At 46.1% G+C, this 27,145-nt stretch overlaps 3 protein-coding genes and 1 non-coding gene across 4 annotated transcripts; 1 reads left to right on the plus strand and 3 right to left on the minus strand.

The window, feature by feature from the left end:
- Positions 1–11,147: 11,147 nt before the first annotated feature.
- On the minus strand, positions 11,148–11,242 carry MIR171E (microRNA MIR171e). The gene has a single exon (NR_127113.1). It is a non-coding gene; the product is annotated as a microRNA MIR171e (primary transcript).
- Positions 11,243–15,392: 4,150 nt separating this feature from the next.
- Positions 15,393–16,314, minus strand: LOC100840501. The gene has a single exon (XM_003563528.4). The coding sequence runs from the start codon at positions 15,964–15,966 to the stop codon at positions 15,634–15,636; it is 333 nt and encodes a 110-aa protein (XP_003563576.1). The 5' UTR covers positions 15,967–16,314; the 3' UTR covers positions 15,393–15,633.
- Positions 16,315–19,531: 3,217 nt separating this feature from the next.
- Positions 19,532–24,039, plus strand: LOC100840801 (GDSL esterase/lipase At4g26790). Its single transcript, XM_003563529.4, has 3 exons — positions 19,532–20,025; positions 23,081–23,573; positions 23,654–24,039. The coding sequence occupies exons 1-3, from the start codon at positions 19,624–19,626 to the stop codon at positions 23,845–23,847; spliced, it is 1,089 nt and encodes a 362-aa protein (XP_003563577.1). The 5' UTR covers positions 19,532–19,623; the 3' UTR covers positions 23,848–24,039.
- On the minus strand, positions 23,992–26,220 carry LOC100841107 (serine/threonine-protein kinase HT1). Its single transcript, XM_003563530.4, has 2 exons — positions 24,539–26,220; positions 23,992–24,457 (listed from the first exon to the last, which is right to left on the minus strand). Exons 1-2 carry the CDS (start codon positions 25,499–25,501, stop codon positions 24,206–24,208), a joined length of 1,215 nt encoding a protein of 404 aa, XP_003563578.1. The 5' UTR covers positions 25,502–26,220; the 3' UTR covers positions 23,992–24,205.
- Positions 26,221–27,145: the final 925 nt, after the last annotated feature.

A 27,145-nucleotide genomic window follows, 5' to 3' on the forward strand; every position in this document is an offset into this window, starting at 1 on the left:
TGCATATAATCACTGCCGGCAATTACTGCGTTAACACCTTGGCAACTTTAGAGACCATGTCAACTATTGCTTTTAACTTCAAGATGGCAATTATTGCCTTACCTACCTAGCAACTTTAGAGCATTTTTCTTGGCAATTTCTATCACTTTTCTTGTTGACAATATTATCTTCTATCTTCTTTACTTGTGCCAGCCCCCGACAACTTGGAGACTCTCATGAAAAAATTATCTGCTGGAAAGAAAGTCGACTACAGTGCCACTCCAGCGACAACAATTATCCCAAAGAGGGTTGTGCAGCCGGCAAAATACGTGTGCGGGCTGTACATTAAAATCAAAGCTTCAGTCGCCGAGAATGAGTTGTATCAGAAAGTTAAACGGCACGGCGAAGGCAGGAAGACATCAAAGACGAAGAAGTAAGCAGCCTTATTCCCTCTCTCAAATTCTTTTCATTGAAATTGTTCTCAAATTTTAATTTTGTTCATGTTCAACTTATTCTTTTGAGCTCCACATTTTTTCTTGGCCAGCTCTAATTTATCCCGGACAATTGTAATCCAGTGCAAATCAACATTCGTTGAACTTGGTGAGCTCGCTATGTGTGTCAAGCCTAGGGGGAAGCTGTGCACCAACCTTGCTAAAGCCGCAATTGAGTATATCCAGCGGTTTGAATGCTCAGAAGACAAAGTCGTGGTCCCGTATGTTGTTGCTAGGAAGCTATCCGAGGGGCAAACCCGCCACAATCTGATAAATAAATTGTTTAGTCAGGACCCCGCGTCGAAGCTCACTCGCAAAAAACTTGTAAGTACAAATGACACCAAATTCTTACTGTGTTTGAGATTTGTTTGTTTTCATACCATGGCAACTTATACATGTTAACTGGTGGCGACTTACATATTTCTAAAAGTGCAATTCATGTTGTTTTTTCTGTTTTTTAAATTGTAAAACCAGGTCACGAAGGTATACAATGCTTACAACTTTGGAATTCAAACTATCTTTTTCTTTTTCTGTTTTCCGGGTTATGTTTCCTTTCCTGCAGCTATGGGGTGAATCAGAGAAGGACAAAGAGGGCCATTGGTACTCCATTTCACTAAATATTAATCAACGGAAGTTTGAGATTCTGGATTCCCTTCGTGGCCCTAAAGACGATGAGCTGATACTTCATACTGGCGAGATGGTGCTGCACATTAAACGTGCATGGAGAGAGCATTACGCCGGCGCCAAGATGCAGATCCCGGATTTCACTACTGAGCACATAGCCGTGCCAATGCAAGATAACATGTAAGTGCTCTATAGAATACTTCATTTTTTTCCCCATTTTCCTATTTTTTTTGTTTGCTGCTGTTGTTGTGCATCAACGTGCTGTTCATGCCTTATATTCTGCCCCCCCCCCTCCCCACCCCACAGCGACGACTGCGGCTACTACATGATCGAATTCATGAAGAAGTGGGATAGTAGGATTGTGCCCGCTCTCGCCCTAGATGATATTGTCGAAGCAAGGAAGATTCTCACCCACTAGCTGATTACGAATCAGAACTTTAATGAGAAGAGGAACGCCAAGGAATTTATCGAGCAATACTCAAAATAAGGTAAGCGATGCCAATACATGATCTATTTTTTTCTTTTTACCCCGAAGTGATTTTTCGCTTGTTTACAGTTTTTAGGTGCTGAAATTTGCACTTTTTTTTGCATGATTTATAACGAGCAAACATTTGCATTTTAGTCTCTCGGAGCGAATGCTATGTTGACCATTCGTTCAAATGCTATGGTGAGAGCTTTAGGTTCGTGGGATGGCAACTTTTAGTTATGTACAGTGGTGACTTTACTATGCGATTGTGGCAACTTTAGTTCTGTAAGGCTGGAAACTTCCCAGTCTATGATATGTCAACTCTAGGCTGGCAACTTTGGTCATGTAAGGCTGACAACTTAGTGTAAAAAAAAAATTGCTCTCATGATATTACTCCAACTACAGTGTGATAGACACTACTTAATTTAATTTTACGTTAAATTCGAATGCCAGGAATGAATCTCGGCTCATATCGAAAATTGGCCGGCAACAGCAAAATGAAATCGGGGACATACCAAAATAATAGCACGTTAATTAAACATTCTTCATTATGTCAAGACACGGGTACTGATAATTATGTTTTCAGATCATAACACTATATGCCATATAGGGTTATAAGTAGAGGAATTTCTTTTGGGTCCAAAAGAACATTCTCCACGCCCACACGACGCTCTCTAAGTGCACGTTGCGCGGTTCGCCATCTTTTGTGGACACGTCCGGGCGTCGTGCTCAGGAGATCTGCAGATTTTGCACCGCCCCCTTTTCTTCGGTGCTTTTGGTTCGATATCCAGGGGCGATTTGTAACGACTCTCCCTGGGCCTCCCTTTTGTTGCTGTCATTGGCAGGTCTCGAACCGCACGCCCGGACGATGCAGCAGAAACTTCATCTGTAACAGTCCACTCGACGCTCCCCCCCCCCCTTTCATGGTCTTCTGTTCCAGCACCCAGGGCAGATCCATCTGTTGTAGCTCCCGTCGCAGACCCCACTGGTGGCGCTTCTGATGTTGATCCTAGCGCAGCACCCGATGTAGACCCATCCGGTACAGCCCTGTCCCTCCTATACATTCCCATTGATTCTCTTGCTCTCGCATCCTTCTCTTGCCTTTTCCTAAGTGCAGCCAGTTCTCTTCTCATCTCCTTCATGTGTCTCTCCACTATCTTTGTTGCATCCTGCCCATCACAAGCGTCCTTAGCTATCTCAGCTAAACCCTTGTTCCTTGTTGCGTAGCGCATCAATTTCCTAGAATTCTCTGGCATCTCATGTTGTGTCGGGTTCAGCTGCTGCGTGCCGTGTGGCCCGAGTGCGGCATCTACGTTCCAGGTCCACCTTTTCAGAATGTAGTGTTGAGGAAAGACCCTGACCCCTTCATGCTGCATAACTCTCAGAATGTGGCAACACACGATGCCGTCCCTGTCAAACTTGTAGCATTCACAAGAGTACATATCCGCCTCCATGTCAACCGCCAATTTATATGTTCTGCTGCCGTACTGCCCGGAATTGCCGGTCATCGACATTGTCTCATATGTGTTCACCCCAGTGCGCATGCAGTGGTATGAGGAGGTCATCTGCAGTTCTTCCTGAAATCTACAATTAACAGCAAATCAAAGTTAATACGACTTTTTACATGGCAACAACAGGTCAAATCATGTGGCAACTCACACACTACCCACTGGCAACTTTAATTTTTTCCCACTGGCACAACCAACTGGCAACTTTATTCATTACAAGGCTGGCAAATCTACCCAACTGATACTGGCAACTTTTCTTTTAGGCAAGTTTAAAACTTTACAAAGTATACGTGGAAATTCTACAAGCGTGAAAGTGGCAAATACAGAAAAGTGACCATGGAAACTTTTTTTTTCTCTAATGACAAAATGAAACTGTAGCAACAATTCAGCGTCTGAGATGCAAATTTGTTGTGCATAACTTTTAGTTACCTGTTAAACATCCTTCTTGTGTATACCAAGTTCACCTGCTCCTCAATCAGGCTGAACCCCCACTTCCTCGACACGGTCAGCGTCGTCTCAGCCTCAGCTTGCCTTTCTACCCCAAGTATCTTTTCCTGTAGAACCGTGTATTGGCGCACAAATTCGTATATTGAATTACTAGGGCTCACATATCTCTTCAATACAGCATTGAACCCCTCGCTGCGTTGTGTTGACTGCAAGAAGGGGTAAAAGTCTAGCATGAAGTAAGCAGGCACCCAACTTGTCCGGTTTTCCCACAAATGACCTAGATCCTGATTATCTTGAACTTGATATTTCTCAATCATTGTGATCCACTTCAACTCAAATTCTTGCAGCGTCCAGCTATTGTTTATGCAGTCCTCAAAATCAGCATGCAGCTCCAGGTTCCTGCCCATAAATCCCCCCAGCTTTTCTTGCGCTCTTTTCATAATATGCCAGCGGCAATTCCTGTGTCGTGCATCTGGAAAAACCTCAGCTATCCCGTTCCGCATTGCAAAGTCTTGGTCTGTTATGATATTCACGGGGGCAATCCCATCCATTGCTTCTAAGAATGTTTTGAACAACCATACAAAGCTGCCAGTGTCTTCGTTTCTCATGAACCCACACCCAAACTGAACCGACTGCCCATGGTTGTTTATCCCAATGAAAGGTGCGCACGGCATGTTGTATTTATTCATCAAATATGTTGTGTCAAAGGAGATCCAGTCGCTGTAGTACTTGTACGATCTCCTAGCTTCTGCATCCACCCAATACAAGTTTATCACCCTATCTTCATTGTCTAGCTCAAAGCTGTAAAAGAAGTCATCATCCTCTTTTTTTAGCTTGTTGGAATACTGGAGCGTGAATTTCATGTCCATTACATAATGCTCTCTGCGAAGCGCCGCTCTGAAGTTGGCCATGTCTGTCCTTGTGTACGAAAAGTCTTCCAGCTTGCCATGGAGGGTCGACAGGATCTGCATCATTTGGCTGGTGTGAAGGTTGCAACCATGTAGAAGTTTCACAAACTCCCTCTCCTCCCTCGGCATGTGGCGGTGTGAGCGCAAGTACCTGGCGAGATTGAATTTTTTTAGCACATGGTGGTTATGTTCTTCCTCAAAATGCTCCACGATATATGTTGCACCGTCAAGCTTCACCTTCATTCTTGCTTGGCAGCCAGTCCTTTCTGTGATGTTTCTCTTCCTCTTTGGAACAACCGATTCAAGACGTTGCGTGTCCTCTTTTCCCTTTTTGTTTTTGCCAGCTTTGTAGCACACAAACTGAGCTCTGCTTGTTTCACCGCTTTTTATAGGCCTCTGGTAATCAATCCTTACGCCAAACCCGTTCCATCTCGTGTAGTCCACATAGTGTTGTTTTGTTGCTTCAATGTTATCGAACCTCATGCCGACCGCTGGCTTCTTAGGGGCGGAAATACCATCATCTCCATCATCATCATCCTCATTGATTTCTACATCATCTGCCATTTCTCCATCCGATCTGTGCAATGAGGGCTCTGCTGCCGACGTGCTCCCTCCAACATGTTCAGTGTGTGTATGGGTCCCCACAGTGTCTGGAACTGCAGAATTCATATTATCAATATAGATAAAAACTGAAAAACACAAGGAAAAAAAAACATGTGCCAACTGCTGTACATGCACATGGCAACTTACTGGGCATGCACATGGCAACTGTTGTTCCATTTTTTTTTTACAGCGGCGGCAACTGTTGTACATGCACATGGCAACTTATATACATTTTTGACAGGCAATTTCTGAACAAGCGACGTGGCAAATTTGCAACACAATTTTGAATGGTTACGTTTTTTATTTCACGACCAGCTACGCATGAAAATTTACATCACAAATAAATAAAAATTAAGCTGCATATAGTTGGGGTCAGTAAGGGAGAGGAGGCCAGGATTTTTGGTTGGAGCGGGGAGGCGGTTTTCTTACCTCCTGTCGCCGTTTGTTGCAGGCAATCATGATTGCCAGCACCACCAAGTCGGGGCGTTTGTGAATGGTGCGCAACATGTTCTGGACCTGCAGCAGAGTAATTTTTTAGCCACATATCATACCGAGGCTAAAAACACTAGAGAACTATGCTGTTTTTTGCGTTTAACATCCATACCTCCATGCAAGACTGGACGAAGTAGCATTTCAGAATGATCCGGGCCAATCTCATCATCCCGCACAAGATTAGTGTTTGTATCCTGCTCCGTATTTTATTGACCTGCGATAAAATGGGGATAGCTATTTGCTCATTTCAAGCACAACAAAATAAAATGCATGCCAATTTATTTTAGGCACTCAACGACAACTTTTCACGATAATGATTAGCACCACTCAATAATCTAAATTGGAACATTTTATTTTTCTCAAACCTTGCGACAGGGAAATGACTTGCTGCAGTAGCGGTAGCAGCGGGTATGATGCATGCAATGCATCAAAGTCTTCCGCCATGACGTCATTTGGTGTCAACGATGGGAACCCCCATGAACCAAAAATCTGGCCCATGTCCCCTTCCATGCTTGCGAAACTTTTTTTTATCTGCTACACGTTCTCCTGCGAGGATAACACATGGACAAATTAGAGCTCACATCCTTGCAAGTTAAAAAAAAATTCGAGTGTTATATGCTATAGTTTTTGGTTTTCCATTTGCTTCATAAACCTAACCATGGGTTGTACACATATCTTTTTCCCCCGCAGGGATACGTCATGACGGTGTGAATGTTTTCCCTGGCCCACAGACGGATGAACAAACAAGGAAGGGCCAGATATGTACATATGAATATGCTTGTTTTTTGCTTTCATAATTGCAACCCAGCACTATATGAACCCTTAAAATGGACGCACGGTTACCAGTGTATTGTACTCAAGATATAACGTATGTCGTAGTTCTATAATGTGGTATCTTTTTGCGTAAATGCAAGGCAGTTTAATCTCACACAAGATGGCAACTTATGATTGTGCATATTTTTTTCGGCAGCCAGACATGAATATGTGGATATTCTGATACTCCTAATATGGGTGGGGGGGGGGGGGAGGGGGTGATTCCTAATTTGTCAGAATCCTTTTGTAAGCACAAGGTTCTGAGATGGCAACACATGCATGTGCATGTGGTAGCTTTCCATTTAAAACACATGGCAGTTTAGACACACACATGATGGCAACTTTGGTTATTTTGACTGTCAAAACACAAAAAGTGTTGATACTCCAAAATGGAGGTGACCCATAGTATTCAGTAATCACATTCCATTTTTTGCCAATTTAGTGTCTGAAACCGGCAATACATGCATGTATGTGCATGTGGCATCTTTAGATCTAAACACATGGGAGTTTATTATCTGTTAGAATGGCAACTTTGCCTCCAAACAAACAGGATCCCACACAAGATCCAAGAACACAAACATAATGGAACATATAGGATCACGCACATGATCAAAATTAAGTGACACAAACTGGGAGGGTGGGGTGGCAATTCTGTGGAACATACCAAATCAGATCATGATTCGACTTTTAGGAACCTGAAGTGTAGATGATGGGGCAGAGAAGTTGGTGGGGGGGAGAGAAGGGGGGGTAACCTGTTGCGTTACTTCTCCTCTGCAAAACTGACGAAACCTATGATCAACAATGCTTCACCATGTTCTGTTTCTCTTTTCCGGATCTGAGTTGGCAATTCATGTCTTTGTTTCTGGAGTTGGCCTTTTTTGGGGATCTAGACTGGGGGCGGCCGCTATGGATGTCGCCCTTCTCTCTCGTCCCCGTCCCCCTTCCCTGCCCGTTCTGATCTGGATAGAGCTGCCGCGGGGCTACTTGGGAAAGAAGCAAAACCCTTGTGGGGGCGTATGGGCTGGGGGCAATTTCTGGCTATCCAACATGGCAACTCACCCGATCCAAGCCAATTGGGCCATAATTAGAGTCCCATGTTCTCTTTTTTTTCGGATCGGAACTGCTGGGCCTTGGTTGATGTGGCACGGGCTGAAGCTGGAAACTTGGCGCGCTGCCGCGCGAACGAGCCAGGCTCGTGCTCGCGCACCGCCGCGCACACGCGCTCGCGACCGAATGAAGCTGGCAACTTGCCGCGCTGCCACGTGCGCGATATATTGTTCGGGTTGACGAGATGAATCGGTAAGGATCCTGCTCGAGGGAAGTTGATACTCCCTCCGTCCTATATTAAGTCACTACCGAAAAATCCAGCAACGTCCTTTGCCCGAGAGGCTTTCCATCGGCAAAGCCTGATTCTCCAGGAACTAGTGTCGCCAGTTTTGTCTAAATATGTACTCTCTCCGTCCCAAAATAAGTGTCCTGAATTTGTATAAGATCTTGTACAAATCCACGACAGTTATTTTGGGACGGAGGGAGTAGTACACAACAAAACACGTCTAGATACATGCATATGTAGACAAAATTGCACCGAACTAGAAAGTAAGGAAGATTTGTGCCGTTCGATCTTGATCCGAGGGATTAAAAAAAATCAGGCGTTAATTGTTGACCAATTGAATAATGTAATCTCTAGTTTTGCCCTTCAGGGAAGTACGGAAACAATCGAACAACGAAACACACACGGACACACCAACAACAAGGACCCCTGATAAATCAAGTTACACCAACACCTTCGAAGTAGTCTTCTCTAGTTTCACTGTTTGCGTCTCATTCCTCCAAATATTTGGTGAAAAAATCCACAGAAAACCAACCTAGCACAAGATCTTAAAGATTTTAAAGAGCCGCTTAAAGAATCTTCAGCAGAGCTCTTAAACAGGGTCCCTATCCCGTTTTTAGGAGCTGGAGGCAAAAAAAACGTCTTCAGCAGGGTCCCTATTGAGGTCCCTGTTCTAGGGAGGTCCCTAGATTTCCCCCTCAAGCCCCCATTCCCACGGACCCCCAAGGGAGCTCCTATTCCCTTCAACGTCAGATTTTGTCTGTCTTCTTCCCACGCATGCACTGCCAACTCCCCGCGCGCCGTCGATTCCTTGGCCGCCGACGAGCGCCTGGCCGTCGTCGCCCCAACCTCCAACCGTGCATGAGCCCATGTTCGTCGCCGCCGTCGCGCCGCTCCCCGCGCTCTCTGCCCTTGGCCGCCGTCGCGCACCGCCCTCACTCATGTTCAACTGCATCGCCGGCCTGCGCCGCCACCCTAAGCCTCCGCCCCTGCCTCCGCGCCCCTCCGCCGCGCCGCCCCAGCCACCCACGGTCGCGCCCGGCGCCCTTGGCCGCGCCGCCTTTGCCGCCCCTGGCCGGCACCCTCGGGGAAGAAGGCCACGGCACCACGTTGCTTCTTGTCGCGCATGACGATGGATTGGGATCAAGGAGGAGGCACATAGTGGAGATGGATTTTCACGTAGAAGAAGAAAGAAAAAATGAAAAGGAAAAGAAAAGGCAACTCTATCATTGACAAGTCGGTCCCGCATGTCATAAATAGAATAGGGGCTGTGGAATATGGAGCATTGCTGAAGACAATTATATGTTTTAGGACCCTAAAATTCGAGGAGAATCCCTAGATGCAATTTAAGGACCTTGTTTTAGGGGCTACTGCTGAAGATGCTCTTACCCTAATAAATGAGAAACTTAGAAATACCCGTAGTTTTAGACTTTTATGTTAAGCGGAAGAAAAAACTGGTATTTGTCAATTGTGAATGGTCTTTGAGCCTAGAGCTAGCCCAAGGATGGCATAGGCTAAGCCATTCTGTTTGGCTAACCACATGGGCCGTAGTTTTGTGAATATTGAGTGTGCTAGGTACATATTTGGTTCCCTAAAAAAAGAGCTACCACCACCGTCTTGAAACAAGTGACGTAGATTTGCAACGTCACTTATTTTGGGACGGGGTACTTATCTGGTCTTGCAGACCCTACACAACATTTGCTTGGAAAAAGTAAGAAGTGATGGAAAGACACGTATGTTTTCTATCGTTTTTATGAACATACACAAATATACCTAACTCCTTCTAGCGCATTTTGTGTGTTCTTTATGACTGTACAGATAAATAGTAATTTTTTTTGAAGGGAGATAAATAGTAATTTTAGACACACAGGCAAACAAGTCAGCATCAAATAAATGAAAAACACATTTTGAAAAGCCAAAAAGTTAGAAGAGTTAATTTTGGATAAAATATTTAAGATAATAAAACCAAAAAATAAATCAGAAAAACCGTGTGATTTTAGACATTAGAGGGGGTACAATGAGATAGCTCATTCCACAAAGGCCTTGGCAATACGAAGGATGCATTCTATCGCCAGGCGGTTTGCAAATCCATAATATGTTATAGAGTTACTTCAAAGGGATTGTAATAAAACATTATATCTTGAGTAGTTATAAATATTTCTCTTCCTGCCAGAAAAATCCACATACACCCCTCCACAACAGCCAAAAAATACACATCAAATTTTGTTCATCACATCGTCAACTATAGACCATCGGCTAGGTCACGTTCCGCAAGATTTGATGTCTACAACAACATATCGACTTAGTACAACAATGATCTACCTTACTGCTCATGATCGGAACTAAATTGTGTATACTCTGGTCTAATATCTTGTACAAAGGGCTGACCACCTAACATATAAACCATAGACTATTTGTTGATTAAATTTAGGTATAAAACAAGTTTCCAGCTTGCCTTTAATGTGAACGTCAGTTCAATATACTAATTGACATCATGCACAATTAACCAGCTGGTTTTTTTAGGGTACACAATTAACCTGGTGAGTACGTAGCTCAATGTACATTCGTACTTAAAGATATGGTAGGCTCGACTAATTTTGCGTACTGATCCAAATATGGCATGCATGCATACGAATGACCAACAATCTAAGGACTAAAACTATGTACAAACTACCGATCAACTAGACCACGGACAAATTCTAATTCACCATACTGATTTAAAATAAGTACAAATGACATATTTTCACTGCATTACAACCCGTAATGCAAAACGAAAAATATAACAATACATGTAAACATATATATGTTCAAAAACTAAAAGATGAGTGTTTCTCACACGCGCAGGGGTGAAGCAAGAAAAATGCACCCTCAGGGTCACTTTTCAGAATATACTCGTGTCATTGCATATTTTTAAAAGTATTTCTCTAATTTAAGAAGGATTAGCAAAATTTTGAATGACACCAGCGAATACATGCTAGCTATGCCCCTGCACACGCGATTGCGTGAGACGACACGGCGCTACTGTTAAAAAAAAGATATATATGCAGATGGAAATCAAAACACATGTGTAAACACATGCCTTGTGAATAAAAACTGAAACACGTATAGCTTGTCTATATATATTTGGTTGAAACATCAAGCTCCGAATATGAAACCTCAATGGAAACTCTTGTCTGAAAAGCAAGTCAGTGTCTGTATGTAGGCCCGGGCAGAAATAAATCATGTCTCTAGCTACTCGATACAAAAAAAATCTATTCGCAAAAAAAAAATCATGTTTCATATGGCGAGTGGCCTCAGGGTCGAGGACCGGGGTCGATCAGTCCTTTTCAGTTAAAGCTAGCATATGGTTTTGCATAAACAGTAAGTTGAATAGTTGATGAAAAGAGAATGTCAAGCATTGATGGGGTATAGGATGGCCACCTGGGATGATGTGTGTCACCTAGCTTAGGACGCGGAAGGGCGCAGCATGCAAAAGTTCGACATTAGAAGAAGAGAGATATTGGCACGGCTCAATCAGATACAGATCTTAACACTGATGTAAAATCTAGCATCGGATTGAACCTCACCAATATCGCTCCTTCCATTGCATGGTCAAACCATGCACACAAGTGTGTAGATCAAACTTTAATTCTCGTGCAAAAATGCTGCCTGCCTCCACTCCGATCCCTCGATCCATTAGCTTGCACTCCTGCAAGATGACAGCACCTTCAACGCTAGAATTATTCAAGCAAAGGGGTAAAAGAAGACATGTGTATACTACATGTAAGATACATATATGAAAAGGTTGTACTAACCAGATCAATCAAGGAACCAAAGCTGCAAAGCAAGTCTTGACTAGCTGGTGTTGCTAGCTAGGGTTAATCACTGGATCCTTCTAAATAAACATACATGCATCGCATGTACATCTAGGATGTAGCTTGTGCCAGATAGAGCGATGCAGCGCATGCACCAAATCCAGCCAGTCGCAGTGCTTGATCGATCTGCATTTAGCCATGCAAGATGGATACACAGATAAGCTGGCCATGGCATGAACACAACTACAAAGGCGAATTGTATGGAGAGGATGGGTTGTGTGGTGGAGAGGGGCCGGGCATGAAATAAGAGGAGAGGCATGCGTCCGAGTTTTAAGCTCGATCAATCTCCATGAGAGAGAGGGAGAGGATAGTGAGCAGAATGATGAAGAAGAGCAGGCCAAAAGATATTTACAGATCTCTCTCTCCCTCTCTCTCTCCCTCCCTCTCTCTCTCGCTCTCTCTCGTTTTATGCATAGATGGTCGGCATGCGGTAGCAGTAGTAGTGGGGTAGGTCGAGCGTTTTGCGGACGAAAACGGTCATTATTCCACGCGGTTCAGTTAGGAATTATAGAGAGATCAGAGCAAATCTCTTTCTTAAGGAAAGAGATAATCTTTCTAGCTAGTTGGAGGCTTGCAATGGTTGAGGATTCTCTCTTTAATTAGAACTAAGAGTCGCTGTGTTTTAGCAGAGACTTAAAGCTGGGAGAAGGAGAGGAAGACGACGGCGATCGGCCACCACTGGTAGCTTAAGCTAGGGCATGCATCGGGAGCAGGAGCGCAGAATGTGTGTGCCTAGAAAGGAGCCTCTCGGGTGGGTTCCGTACGAAAGGTGGGCAGTTTCTTAATCGGGAGCACCTTGCACGTAAATCCGTCGCAGTTTCTTAAGAAGACAGCAGGGGCAGGGGCAGGCAATGAGAGCGGCTGCCACAAAGCGGGGACAGCGGCGCCAAAGCGGCTCTGCCATGACACCGCGCCAGGGGACACGCCTCGCATAGGGAGGGGTTACTCCTCCTCTCACCATCCCGGCCTCTGGTTAGGTGTTTTAGATCGATCGGTTCTAGCTTTGTCCCATGATAATTGTTGTTTTCTTTCCGTTTGGCTTCTCTTCCTTTTTGCATCCCTCCTCACTCCTCATTGTTTACATCATACTTACTCCCCTCCCCTCTTCTCTCTCTCCAAGTACTTGTCAAGAAAAATACTACAGCACTATACTCCCGTTGCTCGAGTATATATACATGCTCTGCATATTTTGTTTTTTCTTCACTTTAAACTTTCATAAAAATTAACTAATGATCAGGGTTTTGGTTACCGCCTAGTAACCACATTTACCGCGTCCCACGGTAAATGGATTTATCGGGCAAAACATACCGGATCATTTTGAAAAATTTGAATTTAAATTCTTATGACGGGTTGTATTGCCTATTATCATTCTCGACACACAAAGGCGTAGGTAGTTTGTTGCGGAAAAAATTTGAATTCAAATTTAAAATATGAATTTGACATGCACCATGTATGAAATATTCGTCAGTTCTTTATACACATGGAAAGTAAGTACATAACTAACGAATATTTCCACGCAGGCACTTAATGGGCCCGGGCGGAGCAAGCAAAGCTAGGGGGACAAAGCTAGAAAAGCAGCGGGGGATAGAAAGGAAGTGGTTCGTGGTGGACTTGTTGAGACGTGATGATAGGAGTGGCTCGGGCCGGTCTCAGAGTGGCGCGTGCCAGTACATCACTAATCAGATTCCCACGCGCTAACCCCAGCCCCCATCATCCCCCCTCCCACACTTTTTAACCCCATCAAAAACAAAAACTGCATGCGGTCAAACTCAATTTGACAGCGGGAAGCTTGTGTGCTTTTTTACAGACCGTCCGTCCCGTGAAAAGCCCTGCACGTATGATGGTAATTCGTTGCCTATACCCGGTTGTAAGACGACGAAAAGGCAAACATACTCAGGAGTGTACTGTACACGAAGTCGCCAGAATGGGGGATGGGGAGGTTAGTTAACGTGTGGATGACAAATCAGGAGACGACATCCTTGCATGTTTTGCTCTGGGCCAACATCCTGAGACCGAATCCACGCACGTCAAAGCCGCTTTTTCTTCCCGACTCTCTCCGTTTCTTTACTTGCTCGGAGTTGAGTCGTCCTCGCTTGTACCCATGCACGCGATGCGCATGTGCGCGGAGGGAGGCAATACTTATATTTTTGGGGTACTCCACTACAGTACGCGCTATGCATGTAACAAGGGGGAGCTTTTCTACTGCCTTTCTCGGCACACGATCGAATATCACGCGTCCGCCCGGCCGCGGCGCTTGTGGTGCTCCCGTCATGATATTTTAATATCACCGGTGCCCCGTCGTGCGACGCGCGTACCTGCAGGACAGTATCGGCAGCCGGCTCTCCCGGCGTCAGACCCAGGAGTTGCGTGACCGGAAGTTTCCGCTGGGCTCTCTTTTTGCAAGCGGCCTGCCGTGTGAAGTATTTTCCAAATGGGCCGGCCACTGGGCCGCTCATTCTGCACGTCCCATGATTCTCTGCGAAGTTGTTGGTGGCTGTTGTGGCAGGTGACGGTTGAAGTTTTCACTCGAGCGCAAGGATGGGCACAAGTATCTTACAACTTGAGATGATTCAGCTTCGCAAAAAACGACTGAGGTTTGGCACGAGGCTGTGGTGGCTGTTCTAGTTCTCTAGTTCAAGTGTTGTAGGCAGCTTTTGCTTGTTGGGGGAGTGCAGGGTGATCAGAAATAGTTTGATGTATCATGTTGCTTTCGTTTTGTGTTAAGCCCGAGTTATGTATTCTTTCCGTCCAACAAATGATGTCTCAACTTTGACTAAATTTGAAGGCATCTATACACTAAGTCATGTCTACATACATCCAAATTTTGACAAACTTAATACATCTTTTGTTGGACAGAGAGAGTATAAGACACTTGGTTTTCTTTAATAAAACCGGAGGGAGAGCCCTCTGTTTGTCAAAAAATGCGAGTACATGTGTCGAGAATAAGTGTTTATATATGTATTATAAAGATATGCATGTACCTCTAAAAAATTATTCATATATTTAGAAACAAAGTTCGACTTTCAGAACAACGGCATGCAAATCAGAAAGAAAAAAAAGTCATGTACTTACAGCAAAGAACAAGTGAAAAGAAAAAAGTGAATAATAAATAAAAATGAAATGGAAAGTGAAGCAAAAAAGGATCAGAAAAATAAAAAAAGGATGAAAAGAAAATGACACAAGAAAAGAAAGAGGAAAATCGAAACAGAAAAACAAAAGGAAAACATCACAACACGTGCTTGGGCCAACCAGCATCGGTTCACCTATTTGACGGCACGAGTATGAAATACACGGTTTATCCATGTTTTCGACCTGGTGTTCTAGTGGCCGGCATGCTGGCCACTTCTCAGTTAGGGACAGGCCAACACGAAGCAACCTTGCGGCCCATATAACTGCCAAGTTCAATGCACCCACTCCCCTCCAGAAAAGAAATTCAATTTTGTTCTAAGTCAGTATAAATGATACCTCCGATCCATAAAAAGTGTCGTCTACTTAGTACAAAATATGTACTAACTTAGTACAAAATGGACGACATTTTGTATGAATCGGAGGGAGTACAACAGATTTACAAATACTAGGTGGTAAAATGTGGCACATAATTTAAAGGAGTGTAAACACTCTCGCAAGTCGCCAAACAGGAGGCAAAAAGGTAAAGTTCACTTAATATTATTATTTTTGCCAATAGATACATGCATATCTCTCCAGAGTCCAGACTAAACCTGTCTATGCTGATGAACTCAGCGAAGTTGGACACATACAGAATTGCATCTGATTAATCAAGAGGATCTCAAACTTCTTTTTTAGAAAGCAGAGGTACGGCCTCCGTCCTCTGCGTCGCGCAATGCCATCGCAACTGAATGATGATTAAACAGAAGAGTAACAGACTAATTCACGTATGTGATACTGTATTAATAATCATACAAGAGCACAGTTCGTTTACCAAATCCCTTTATTAGAAAAACTACAATTAATTCGCCACATATATATCCAAGAAACAAGCTAACGCTACGCAATCAGCAACCCAACAACAAAAACAGTTAGCTGAAGAATTAAACCAACACATGCGAGCCCGGCCGGTGATCCACCGGTCTATCGGCCGGTCCAATCAACAGAACCAGCTAGTGGCCGAGAACGACGAGCTCGTCGTCGTCTTGATCCTCTTTGGGCTGGTCGGGGTCGCTGTAGTCGTCGTCGCTGTCGGTGTCCCCCGAGCCGCTCGGCGCCTTCACCTTCACGTTGAAGAGCCCTTCCTCCTCCTGGTTCTCCGGGTCGTGGTGCACCGCGCCCACGCGGCACGGCATCGCCGCGCCCGACGCGCACTTGGGCTTCTTCGCCGGCGCCGGCGCTCTCGCCGCCGCCGACGACGCCTGGGCGTCGGCCGAGCGAAGCAGCAGCGTTACCGCGCACGCCAGCGCCGCCACCACTAACCAAGTGCGCACGGACGCCGCCATGGATGGGGATTCTGATCAAGAATTACACTTTCTTGGAGACGATGATACGGGAATAAATTGTGTTCGCGCGAGACGATCGATCATCTAGGCGGTGCTGCTGGCCGTGGTGAGGGATTTAAGGAGAGAGGTTTGCTGCTGCTGCTAGCTAGCGCTGCGTGTTTCGTGGATTGCATGGCGGAGCTCAGGCTGAGCTCCCGAACCTTCAGGAGACACCGCAAAAACGTACCGAGTACCGTTCTTGCCATTTTGTGTTGTGCATGGATGGCCGGTCACCCGGGTTCTTCTCAGGGGGAATTAACGAGCGGTCCTCGATCGAAACATAGCTTCCATTGCTTACTTCGTTGGAAAAACAACTAGCTCTGCATGAATAAGCGCGTCAATTCGCCAGGACCTTACGCACTCAAAAAAATAAAGGGGCACGGACAATTGGGCATGGCATATCCGCGGAGCGACTTAATTTGAGTAAGCGTTTAAAACATCTTGATAAATAATCCTAAAATTTCCCGAGTATCCATTTGCCACGCCAGGTGAAACCCCGGTTTTGATCCAAGTTGAGAGACGAAATTCGCATTAAAAATGTAGAGGGTGAGAACTCCACACTTCCGCAACAATTGGGAGATGAGAAAATACACTTATCTACTCCGTACATAAAATTTGCATCATAATTTCTTTGGGGGAATGGCATGGAAAATGTAGCAGCCTGCACGTTCATGGGCGCGGACACCCTGTAAGGCAATCTAGCTGTTGAGTAAACTCCAACAATATGCCATTTCAACACACAGAGGAGAATCTCAACATTTCCATAAGCGAATCACGTCGAAACGTAACAAAGCAAGTCCCGCTGTGGGGACACACACACAAACACGTATGCAAGACAAGACACGATCCTGCAGCCGGTGTCACCTGGATCGACCCCAACTGCACAATAAAGTCCGTGATGGTGATACGAAACTTCCATATCGATCCACCGCTTATGCATGCCCGGTGTCATGCAGCACAAAAACAGTGCAAATTAAGGTACCCCGTCCGGATAGTACATATTTTGGAATGTTAACGTACATGTACAAGGCTCACAATTAACTCGCAAGTCGCAACCAACTAAAGATACGTGCGCGCCGTAGCTAGCTAGATTTCTCGGGGAAAAAGAAGGTGTAACCGTCGGTCGATCGATCTCACGCGGGCGATTAGGTAGATCAGTAGATGGAGGTTCCGGGTGGCTTAGTTTCAGTTTGGTCAGCTCGCTTCAAGCGTACGTATTGGCTGCTTAATTTCTCCCTTTGCTCTGGTTGTTGTTGGCGTCGCTGCCAGGATTCAAGGCCCATGCAGCCCGGGTGGGTGGTGCGTACGTGCATCATGGAACGAGTTATGGTCTTTTTTGGAAACAATCGGCGCAGGAGAGCGACCCGCTGCCCGGGTACATGGGTAAACATGAGTACACGGTACACCTGCGCGATCTAGATCATGCAAACTGCGTGCATGCGCGCGAGGTGCCGATTGATTCGTCCGATTCTCTCTTCTTGTTGTGGAAGTTCTTTTTTTTTTCCAGTGAAAATCAAACAGTCTTGTGCTCGGTGTACTCCCTCCGTTTCATAGTTCTTATCGAAATATTACATGCATCTGGACACTTTTTAAAAATAAATATATTTATTTTTGGTTAAATTTGAGATAAGAATTATGAAACGGAAAAAGTACGTAGGCAAGTGATCGAAGTGCCGGCATGAAAGCGAGAAACCACGTGCATGGTGGACTAAAATGATCAACCATGCATGGATGGAAGGATAGTGAGTCTTCGCCATTTCGTGATTAATATGCGCCTCCTGCAGCCTGGACTGTATTAATTGTGCTTATTTAGAAACCGTATCCGTACAGTGATACAGGCACAGTGGGCACGTAATAAAGACACGACAAGTAGTGTTCAGCTGCGATTGATTAACGAAAATACTACAAGTAGAAAGGTTTTTTTTTTGTATTAGTCCATCGGTCCGTCCTATGCCATGTTAATTCCTCCAAAGAGTGCACGTCTTTTACACAAGCTAATTGAGAAAATATTAGAGCCACAATTAATCGTCCTCACTTAGCGTTGATACACGTTGCCTCCTTAATGTCAACACGCAAGCATGCATACATACTCCTTAATTGCATGCATATACTCTGAATAAATAACGTACGCTATGTCAGTTCTAGGGATTGAATCCAGGACAGGTGAACGAGGACTAACAATCTCGATCGATCCATATCACCATAAGGCCATGTTACAAATTTGATCTCCATCAACATGCAGGGTAAATTTGACCACCATAACCGCATCAAACAAGCCGCCTACTAATATGTACTAGGGTTTACGAGCTCAAAAGAAAAATCCATTTTGTATTTTATTGTCAGCAGGTCATTTGCTTTCTTATTTGTGATGTCTATAGAAAATACTTACTACTACAAAATCCCTTATTTCGGACACGTAAGAAAACCTCTTGTCTGACACAAAACGGACCCGTTACTAATCAAGTGTCAAAGATTAATGTAGTACTGCTGAGGCATCGAAAAGCGTTAGAGACAAGCATAACCTTCTGGCGCTTCTTTCGCGTGAAGTGTCATAAGTAAACGTGGCAGAGCCCGGTATTAGCTCCTAGAGATTCCTCTTCTAACACTTTCACAATGCGGATTCGCTACCAACGGTTAATATTGAGATGAGTTTGCTCACCAGTCACACCATCCACTTAAAATCTTCCGTGTAAAACCATCCTGATGTACCATCAATTTACAATGTGAAAAAAAATTGACATCTTCATTTAATGGATGTGGTTATATATCAGACGCCTAATTTCTAAGAAAATATCTTAAATCTCGGTCAATGTAACAGAGTCGTTGAAATTAAGATCTAGATGCCATACTCACTTCTTCCTCTCACACGTGCTGCCATTCGATTAAGATCAAATGGACAAGCACGTTGATTTTTTTCTAACTACAAAACAGATGACTTCTTCTTAGCAAAACCGTAATTTAAAAGTAATTAGTTGGTTGCAACACAAGATTTTCTTTCTTGCTGTTTTACTAGTAAAGAATCATTTGAAAGTGTTTTCAGAAATTAATCAGAACCGATAAGACGTGTTTGCGTGTATGTTTCCATACCAGTGTCATATATATCAACTGGTCCAACAAATCAGTTGGGCCCGGTAATGAATTGGACGATAGCTCGACGTAGGTGCGAATGTGGTATACGGATCAATTCCTTTTCATGAAAAAGGCCACCCAAAGTAACATCGATTAAGCACAGGTTAATTTGCTTGCGGCGAGAATACCTCTGCCTCGTACGGAGTATTTATATTCCTCAAAGGGGTTAGATAAGGATTACAAGAGACAACAGCGAGGGTTGTTGTGTTTGCCGGATATGTTACAGTGTTTTCCGGAGCCAGATTTGCTATATTCAATCCATACCTAACTTAGTTAGGATTTACTTCGGTTAACAGTGTCCCAACTCCCAAGCGCAGGCTGGATCCCTACACAGGCGCCTGACATCTCGTGACGACGTCCTCTCCTCGGCTCGGCGCCCCCTATTTAATGGCGATCGACAAGCCACATTCGCAGGCTAGGTAGGAGCACGTACCACCACCGCGCACCAGCAGCTAACTACATTAGCACACACTGCGCGCGCGGCCATTGATGGCAAGGCCGACGCCAGCGCTGCTGCTGCTGCTGCTGGCGGTCACGGCGGCAGCAGCAGCATCGTACTCGACGACGGCGCCGGCGCCGGCGCCGAGGAAGAAGCCGGCGGTGCCGGCGGTGATCGTGTTCGGGGACTCGACGGTGGACACGGGCAACAACAACGCCCTCGGCACGGTGCTGAAGAGCAACTTCCCGCCGTACGGGCGCGACCTGCGGGGCGGCGCCACGGGGCGGTTCTGCAACGGACGGCTGCCCCCCGACTTCGTCTCCGAGGCGCTCGGCCTGCCGCCACTCGTGCCGGCGTACCTCGACCCGGCATACGGCATCAAGGACTTCGCCACCGGCGTCTGCTTCGCCTCCGCCGGCACCGGCCTCGACAACGCTACCGCCAGCGTCCTGGTACGTACCACCCGGCCATCATCAACCACCGGCGCGGCGCCCATAATACAACTCGTTTACGTGGAAGGTTAGAAAATCTCAACGAAGCTATACAGTACTCCGTAGTAAAAATCCAACGCAGAAACGACACAAACAAACCGCCGAAAACAGAGACGGAAAATAATGCTAATTATTTGCTTGTACGGTCGTACCATACCAGGCGAAGTCAATAAGGACCCGGTCCACTGCGTAACCCACCCACATATACATGCCGGTGGAGCCAACTGTTAGGAAATTTATTTTGCACCGCGTTAAAGGCCTGCATTTCAATTTCCAGCGAGATTCCGACGCTCATTTTTTTTTCTCTAACTTAACATCGTCTCAAGTTTCCAACAAATTTAAATGCTAACCGTGAAAAAAGCACGTTTTTCAAACATAGATACATCCATATTTGAACAAATTTTTAACAAGTAATATGGGTCGGATGGAGTATAGGAATTTCAGTGGAACGTTAGTTCGTTTTTTTCCCGAAGATTGTTCCTTTTCTTTTTCACTGCTGCAGGTGCATGCAAACGATGGATCCACTATCTGTACCTCTTGGGTCTCAATGATCGAACCTATTATGTTTTTTACTTTCGAAGAGGAGGATAATCTCCGCATCGGTTTACCAAATCTAGTCTACAGAGATTAAGTCGTACATTTTCCTCATTCAATGGTTTTAAAGTTCTCTTTAACTTCTTCTTTTTTTCGAGATGGCTCCTCCCACATATTGCAGGTGTAACGTGGAACCACTGACCCGTGGTTCTCTTTTTTCGCGTACTTTATTCTATCTGATATCTTGAAACCGCATAATTTTCATCCCTGACCAATGGTTTTCTCATTAACGCTGTACGATTTCTACCCTACTTGCCACGGTACTCCCCAAGGCAATTTCTTGTTTCCCCTCCTGGTTCTGCTTTCATCCTCACTCGGTGCTCCTCTGCCTTCGCGAGTTTGAGCTCCACATGGTTTCATGCCTCTATTGTGTTTATCCTCTGTTGTTTAGATGTGTTTCTTGTGTCATATATTGATGTGGTAAGTCCATATGTGACAGTGTGCGGATGGACGTACAAGTGGCAGGTCGATCGGCTGAAAAATCATGCTGCATAAGAAACACATAAGAAAGGACACCATTTCAACTTACGTAAGGTACCAAGTTTGTTCTGTTTAGAAAGATAAGTGACTATAAAAGTATACCAGGTTTTGTTGAGACTTTTCTTGTGGCTTTTCTTTTAAAAATAGCTTCCTCTAGTTCTTCCTTTGTGTTTCCATTATGCTCCAGCCACCAGGTGTAGCTTTCTCTCCGACTTCGTCTTTTGCAATAAATAATCCATGATAATTGTTTCTAATTGTCAAGACAATGTTTTGACCAAGAATTGCTTTGTTCAATGAAATGTCCGTTTTTGAAAAAGAACTACCGTGTTAATATGTTGTTTATATGACTTGAATTTTTTATCACTACATTTACAAAAGTATTTACTGTTACTGATAACTGTGATTTTATATCATATAAATCACTTATTAGTGGTGCAGTAACTCTGGGTCAAAATTTTATTGAATGAAACCTAATACACCTTATATTATGAAATGGGAGAAATATGTCTGTTATCTGTGTATATTTTCGGATGAACGGAAGCAGCATTTCTCTCCGTCGCCAATCTGGCCGGTGCATCCGTGGTAGCAGAAAGTAAGCAGCCATGGAAAAGTACTACTGTGCTATTATTGCTACTGGAGAAGGCAATTTCCAAATTTGTAGGTCGCCCGGCCTTTTCTTTTTTGGCCTCCTTTTACTAAGATTCTCCTCCTAATCGATGAATATAGAAGTTCTCCTGCAGTTATTCAGAAGGTACCCACGGAAAGTAGTCCTCCTACTGAAGAAGGTTCCAAATTTCCAGTACCCCAGTCTAGGAAGAGCTGCAATTGGCAACAAGTAGTTACACTTTTCCTTAACATGGTTGTGGGTTGACATGCTGAACCGCAATTGTCCTGGCCATTAAAGTCGTAGTTTAATATGCTGCACATAGTAAAAGTTCTTTGCTGTATAGAATTTATTTTATCTCTGACGAAGCGTATACACAGAAAACACATTTGCTGAAAAGAGGAACTTCTTTTTTCTCCAACCATGTACAGCAGACCTTGATTAGACGTTTGAGATCACCATAGGAAGATTGGTCAACACTCAACAGCTCTAGATCCACCGTCAAGCTGGATGGTCACCTAATCACACCTTTGCTAGTATGCAAAGGCAAAGCATTCCGTTGGTTGTTGTTCGGCAAAAATATCTCCGGCGGCCTCCTCCGGCCAACCAACTGTGCTCGCAGAGGCATTAATTCCCTTGCATTTAGTGCTCGGAATAGCCGAGCACATGCTTCGTTTAGTATAGCGATCATCATCATCAGGAGCTCGGTCCTCAGTTAACGGTCTAACAACCTGCAGTTAAGCTTAGCTTAAGCCTAGCTAGCTAATGTTCCTCGATGCATTCTGTTCTGTGCCATGTTCTGGCTACCTGCACAGTCTAACGCACGCAGCAGGTGTTGGTTCGTTCAGGCACCAAGAGTAGTTCTGTACTATGATCAGACGCCGAGATCGCCTCCTCTTCTTTCCATTTCCTTGTGGTGACAATGTTTGTGTGTGGTCGAGAATAACGTGTGGTGGTTCTGCTGACACATTTATTAGCGGTCAGTTCGATCACCGTTTTCTGAATTTAGTGGAGTCGATTGGTAGTTCAGTTCCTACAGAATTTATGAGCCAAAAGCTAGTACCCCTGCTAGTTTTGTTCATTGTTCTCACCAGCTATCCACCCAAAGCCTGGGCCAGAATCCATCTACAGCCAGCCCAGAAGTACTAACTGAACATACCAATCAAACGTAGAGTACTGATATAATGTACAAATCCTGAGAGACGTCCATTCATACTCTGCATCTACTGTACCAAAACGTAATCCAGAATTCAGGAAATCACTGATCTTCAGAATTCAGGAATCCACAATTACTCCCCATCATCCTCACCAAACCCATTTTATACGGCATACATGCAGGCGGTGATCCCTCTGTGGAAGGAGGTGGAGTACTTCAAGGAGTACCAGAGCCGGCTGGCGAAGCACGCCGGGCGCGGCCGCGCCCGGCGGATCGTGGCCAACGCGGTGTACATCGTGAGCATCGGCACCAACGACTTCCTGGAGAACTACTACCTGCTGGTGACGGGCCGGTTCGCGGAGTTCTCCGTGGACGCGTACCAGGACTTCCTGGTGGCCCGCGCCGAGGAGTTCCTGACGGCGATCTACCGCCTGGGCGCGCGCCGGGTCACCTTCGCGGGGCTCTCCGCCATCGGCTGCGTGCCCCTGGAGCGCACGCTCAACCTGCTCCGCGGCGGCGGCTGCATCGAGGAGTACAACCAGGTGGCCAGGGATTATAATGTTAAAGTGAAAGCCATGATCGCCAGGCTCCGGGCCGAGCTCCCGGGGTTCAAGCTCGCCTACATTAACGTCTACGACAACATGATCAACCTCATCAACAATCCTTCCAAGCTTGGTGAGTCGTCGTTAATTTTGGTCCATCGATCTACAGAGGACTGCATATATGCTGGAACGCTGACACCATTATTGTTGCAGGGCTTGAGAACGTATCGGAGGGGTGCTGCGCGACGGGGAAGATCGAGATGGGGTACATGTGCAACGACAAGTCCCCGATGACGTGCGAAGACGCCGACAAGTACTTCTTCTGGGACTCGTTCCATCCCACGGAAAAGGTGAACCGGTTTTTCGCCAGGTCGACCACGGAGCTATTCTTGAAGGAGCTCCTGTGATCAGAAATGCCTACGTACGTACAGAGTTGTCAGAAAAAAAAAGAGATGTGTTATGGCCTGGATGTCGTTCGTCAACTGTCGTAGATAAATAGATAGTGTTCGTCGAGGGTGGTTCGATTTCGATGCTTGTACACTGTCTCGATCGACCCACCATTCTTTCGGTTTCAATGAGAAAGATGAAAAAAAAATACAGATTTGGGTTTTACAGACAATTGACAGATAAAAAGGCACAAATTGACAAGCTAGCAGCAGGGCATACATGTATGCATGTCAGCATGTGTATATCGATCGTTATAGCTTGCCTTAGTTACAGGACAATCTTATCAGCAATTCAGAACAGACGTGATGATGAATTTGATCAAGCATGCACGGGTATGGACAAGTTGTTGGCGATGCATCCAATCCTGAAGATCCTGGCGAAGTTGCTCCATAGCCTCAGCTCCTGACTCACCATTATGGGCGTCCCGTCCTTGACGCAGTGGTCGTACTTGTCCAGCACCGACACGATGTAGCTGAACTCGGGCCGCCTCGCCGGGTTCGCCGACCAGCACCTCTTGATCAGGTTGTTCAGCACCGGCGGGCACGAGCTCGACAGCGGCGGCCTCAGATTCTGTTCACCACATGGACACACATAACAATCGGTAAATGTGTTCAGAATGTATATATGAGAGTTGAGAGCTAGTATAGGAACCTTCTCTGAGGCGGCGTAGGCGGCCTGGACGGGGGTCATGCCCTGGAAAGGGAGAAGGCAGGTGGTGAGCTCCCAGAGGACGATGCCGAAGCTGTAGACATCAACCTTGCGGGTGTAAGGCTTCTCCTTGATCATCTCCGGTGCCATCCAACGGTAGGTGCCCTTGTTCCCCTTGGTGGCCTGGCACCTGGTCTCCAGGCAGGACGTGCCGAAGTCGGCAACCTTGACCCTCATCTCGTCGTTGAGCAGCAGGTTCTGGCTCTTGAGGTCCCGGTGGATCACCCCCTGCGCGTGCAGGTACTCCATGCCACGGGAGATGTCCAGCGCCAGCTTCAGGATGGTCTCGGGCGACAGCGAGTAAGGGTCCTTCTTGTTGAGGTACATCCGGAGCGTGCCCTGCGACATGTACTCCGTGATGATGCAGTACACGGGGGGTTTCTTGCACGCCGCGATGAACTGCACGATGTTTGGGTGGTAGAGCCTGGACAGGAAGGCCACCTCGGAGTTGAACTGGTCCTCGAGCAACGCGCGCCGGGCCTCGTCGCGCTCCGGGATGCGCACCATCTTGACGGCCACGGCGCGCTGCTTGTAGATGCCCCGGTAGATGCGGCTGTTGGCGCCCGCCGCGAACTTGTTGCCGATGAAGAGGTGCGACAGGTCCGCCATCCATTCCTCGCGCCGGCCGCTGTGGCGGGACGAGGACGAGGACTCGCCGGGACCGGAGGAGGAAGGCCCCATGGCCGTGTCCAGCAGCATCGACCAGGATTCCATGCTGTCCCAGCGCTTCTTCTCCATGTCGTCCGTGGCCGCGTCCGATGACGGCCAGGGGTTCTTGATGCCCGACGTGGACGGGGACGGCGCGAACAGGCTCGCCGCGAACGGCAGCCGGGGCGACGATGCCGACGCGCCCCCTTGCTGGCTCGCGTCCCCGGCCGGCCGTGCCAGCCGGAAGCAAGAAAGCATGTTATATCAAGAATCGCACGACGACGACGACCGACACGCCGTGCCAGGGAGGAGGCAGCCTCGTCGGCGACGGAGCGACGACACCACCACCACCACGCCGGGACGTGGCGCCACGAACATTGCTTTGCCTGCCGATGCCGTACCAGGGGATGATAACAGAACTAGTGCTACTTATGACTCGATCCGAGTTGAAGCAAAGTATTCTTGCCCATGCAAGAAAACTTCCCTGGCCACGGCCTACGCTACCTTATCCTAAGTACCTACCTGACGCTTCTTTGGAACAAGCACACAAATGGCAAAAACTAAAGGCCGTCGAGAGCATACGTACGGATGGATGCTTTCTTCTTGTTGTTGTTCTTCCTCCACCTGACCTCGTTGTTTGGTAGCAGCAAAGATGGTACTCTTGAGAGGCAAACTGAAAGATGGTGCTGTTGACACTGGAGATAAGCCATGGATGGATGGGAAGATTAAACAGAAATTAAAGGCGCTCAAGGATGTCTCGTGAAGAAGCAGTTCAGGCTAAAAAAAAAGAGCCACTTGATCCATCATCTCTCTGTCATCACCCCACATCAGGGACACTGGGGGACGAGGCATGCATCGATCCATGCACCTGCAGTATCTGTAAAAGAGAAAGAAGAAGGGGAGACATATGACATGACGCGATGTGAGATGGATATTAGAGGGGGGGAAAGGGTGTGTCTGAAAGGAACGGATGCATCCAGGGCAACGTACTTTACGCTTTTATCCGCATGGAGGTGTTTTTTTGTGGTGGTGTGAAGTATGAACGGGTGAAGGGCTCGCCGCCGCCGCCACTGTATACTTGTGCGAATGACATCACCAGCTGCGTCATTTCTTCCCGGAAAGCAATTGCAGGGCGAGGAAGAGGGGCAAATGGGAGCGCCCGTTTCAAGTTTCAATACCCAAAACGTTTGTGGCAGGGGATTGTTATAGTAGGCTGAAGCCCGCTATGTCGATGTCCGGCTCAATAGTGGCCCAATACTGTGATGTGGGCTCTAACCCCAAAGAGCAGCCCAAAAAGGAGCCTCTGAAATCCTGCGGCAACTAGGGCCCTTGATTTTTCTAAAAAAAAAACTAGGGCCCTTGATCGTTACTCTAAACAAAACTAGGGCCCTTGATGAGAAAAAGTTCAGTATCCATCCCCTAAAAAAAAAGTTCAGTATCCACTCAAAATTAAGGCGTCCTAACAAATGTACTCCGTAGTAATTACTGCTCCCTCTAATTCTAAATTGTTGTCGAAATATTACATGTATGTAGACGTTTTTTAAGAATAGATACATCTATATTTGGACAAATTTGAGTCAAGAATTTAAAATCAGAGGAGTACATTTTTTTTTGCGAGAGTAGTACTTACTACATTGAGTAAATTACAAAAAACCACCACATTAGAGGTTAGGATTTCACATAGGTACCGGTTTTCGTTTTAGTTGCAAAAAACCACCGGATTAGATTAATCTCTCACTCGCTAGCTTCTAAGCCTGTTTCTAAGAAGTCGGGTCCACCAATCGGGCCAACGTGGCGTGGCGTCCATCTTGGCAATATCTCTTCTACCTCCCGGCATGCTCCCTCTCTGTTCCTGATCTAAAGGCCGATGGGCTCACGGGCCATGGGCGCCAGAGACCCCGC

The sequence above is a fragment of the Brachypodium distachyon genome, chromosome 1 (genome assembly GCF_000005505.3).
Source record: "Brachypodium distachyon strain Bd21 chromosome 1, Brachypodium_distachyon_v3.0, whole genome shotgun sequence".
NCBI lineage: Eukaryota > Viridiplantae > Streptophyta > Magnoliopsida > Poales > Poaceae > Brachypodium > Brachypodium distachyon.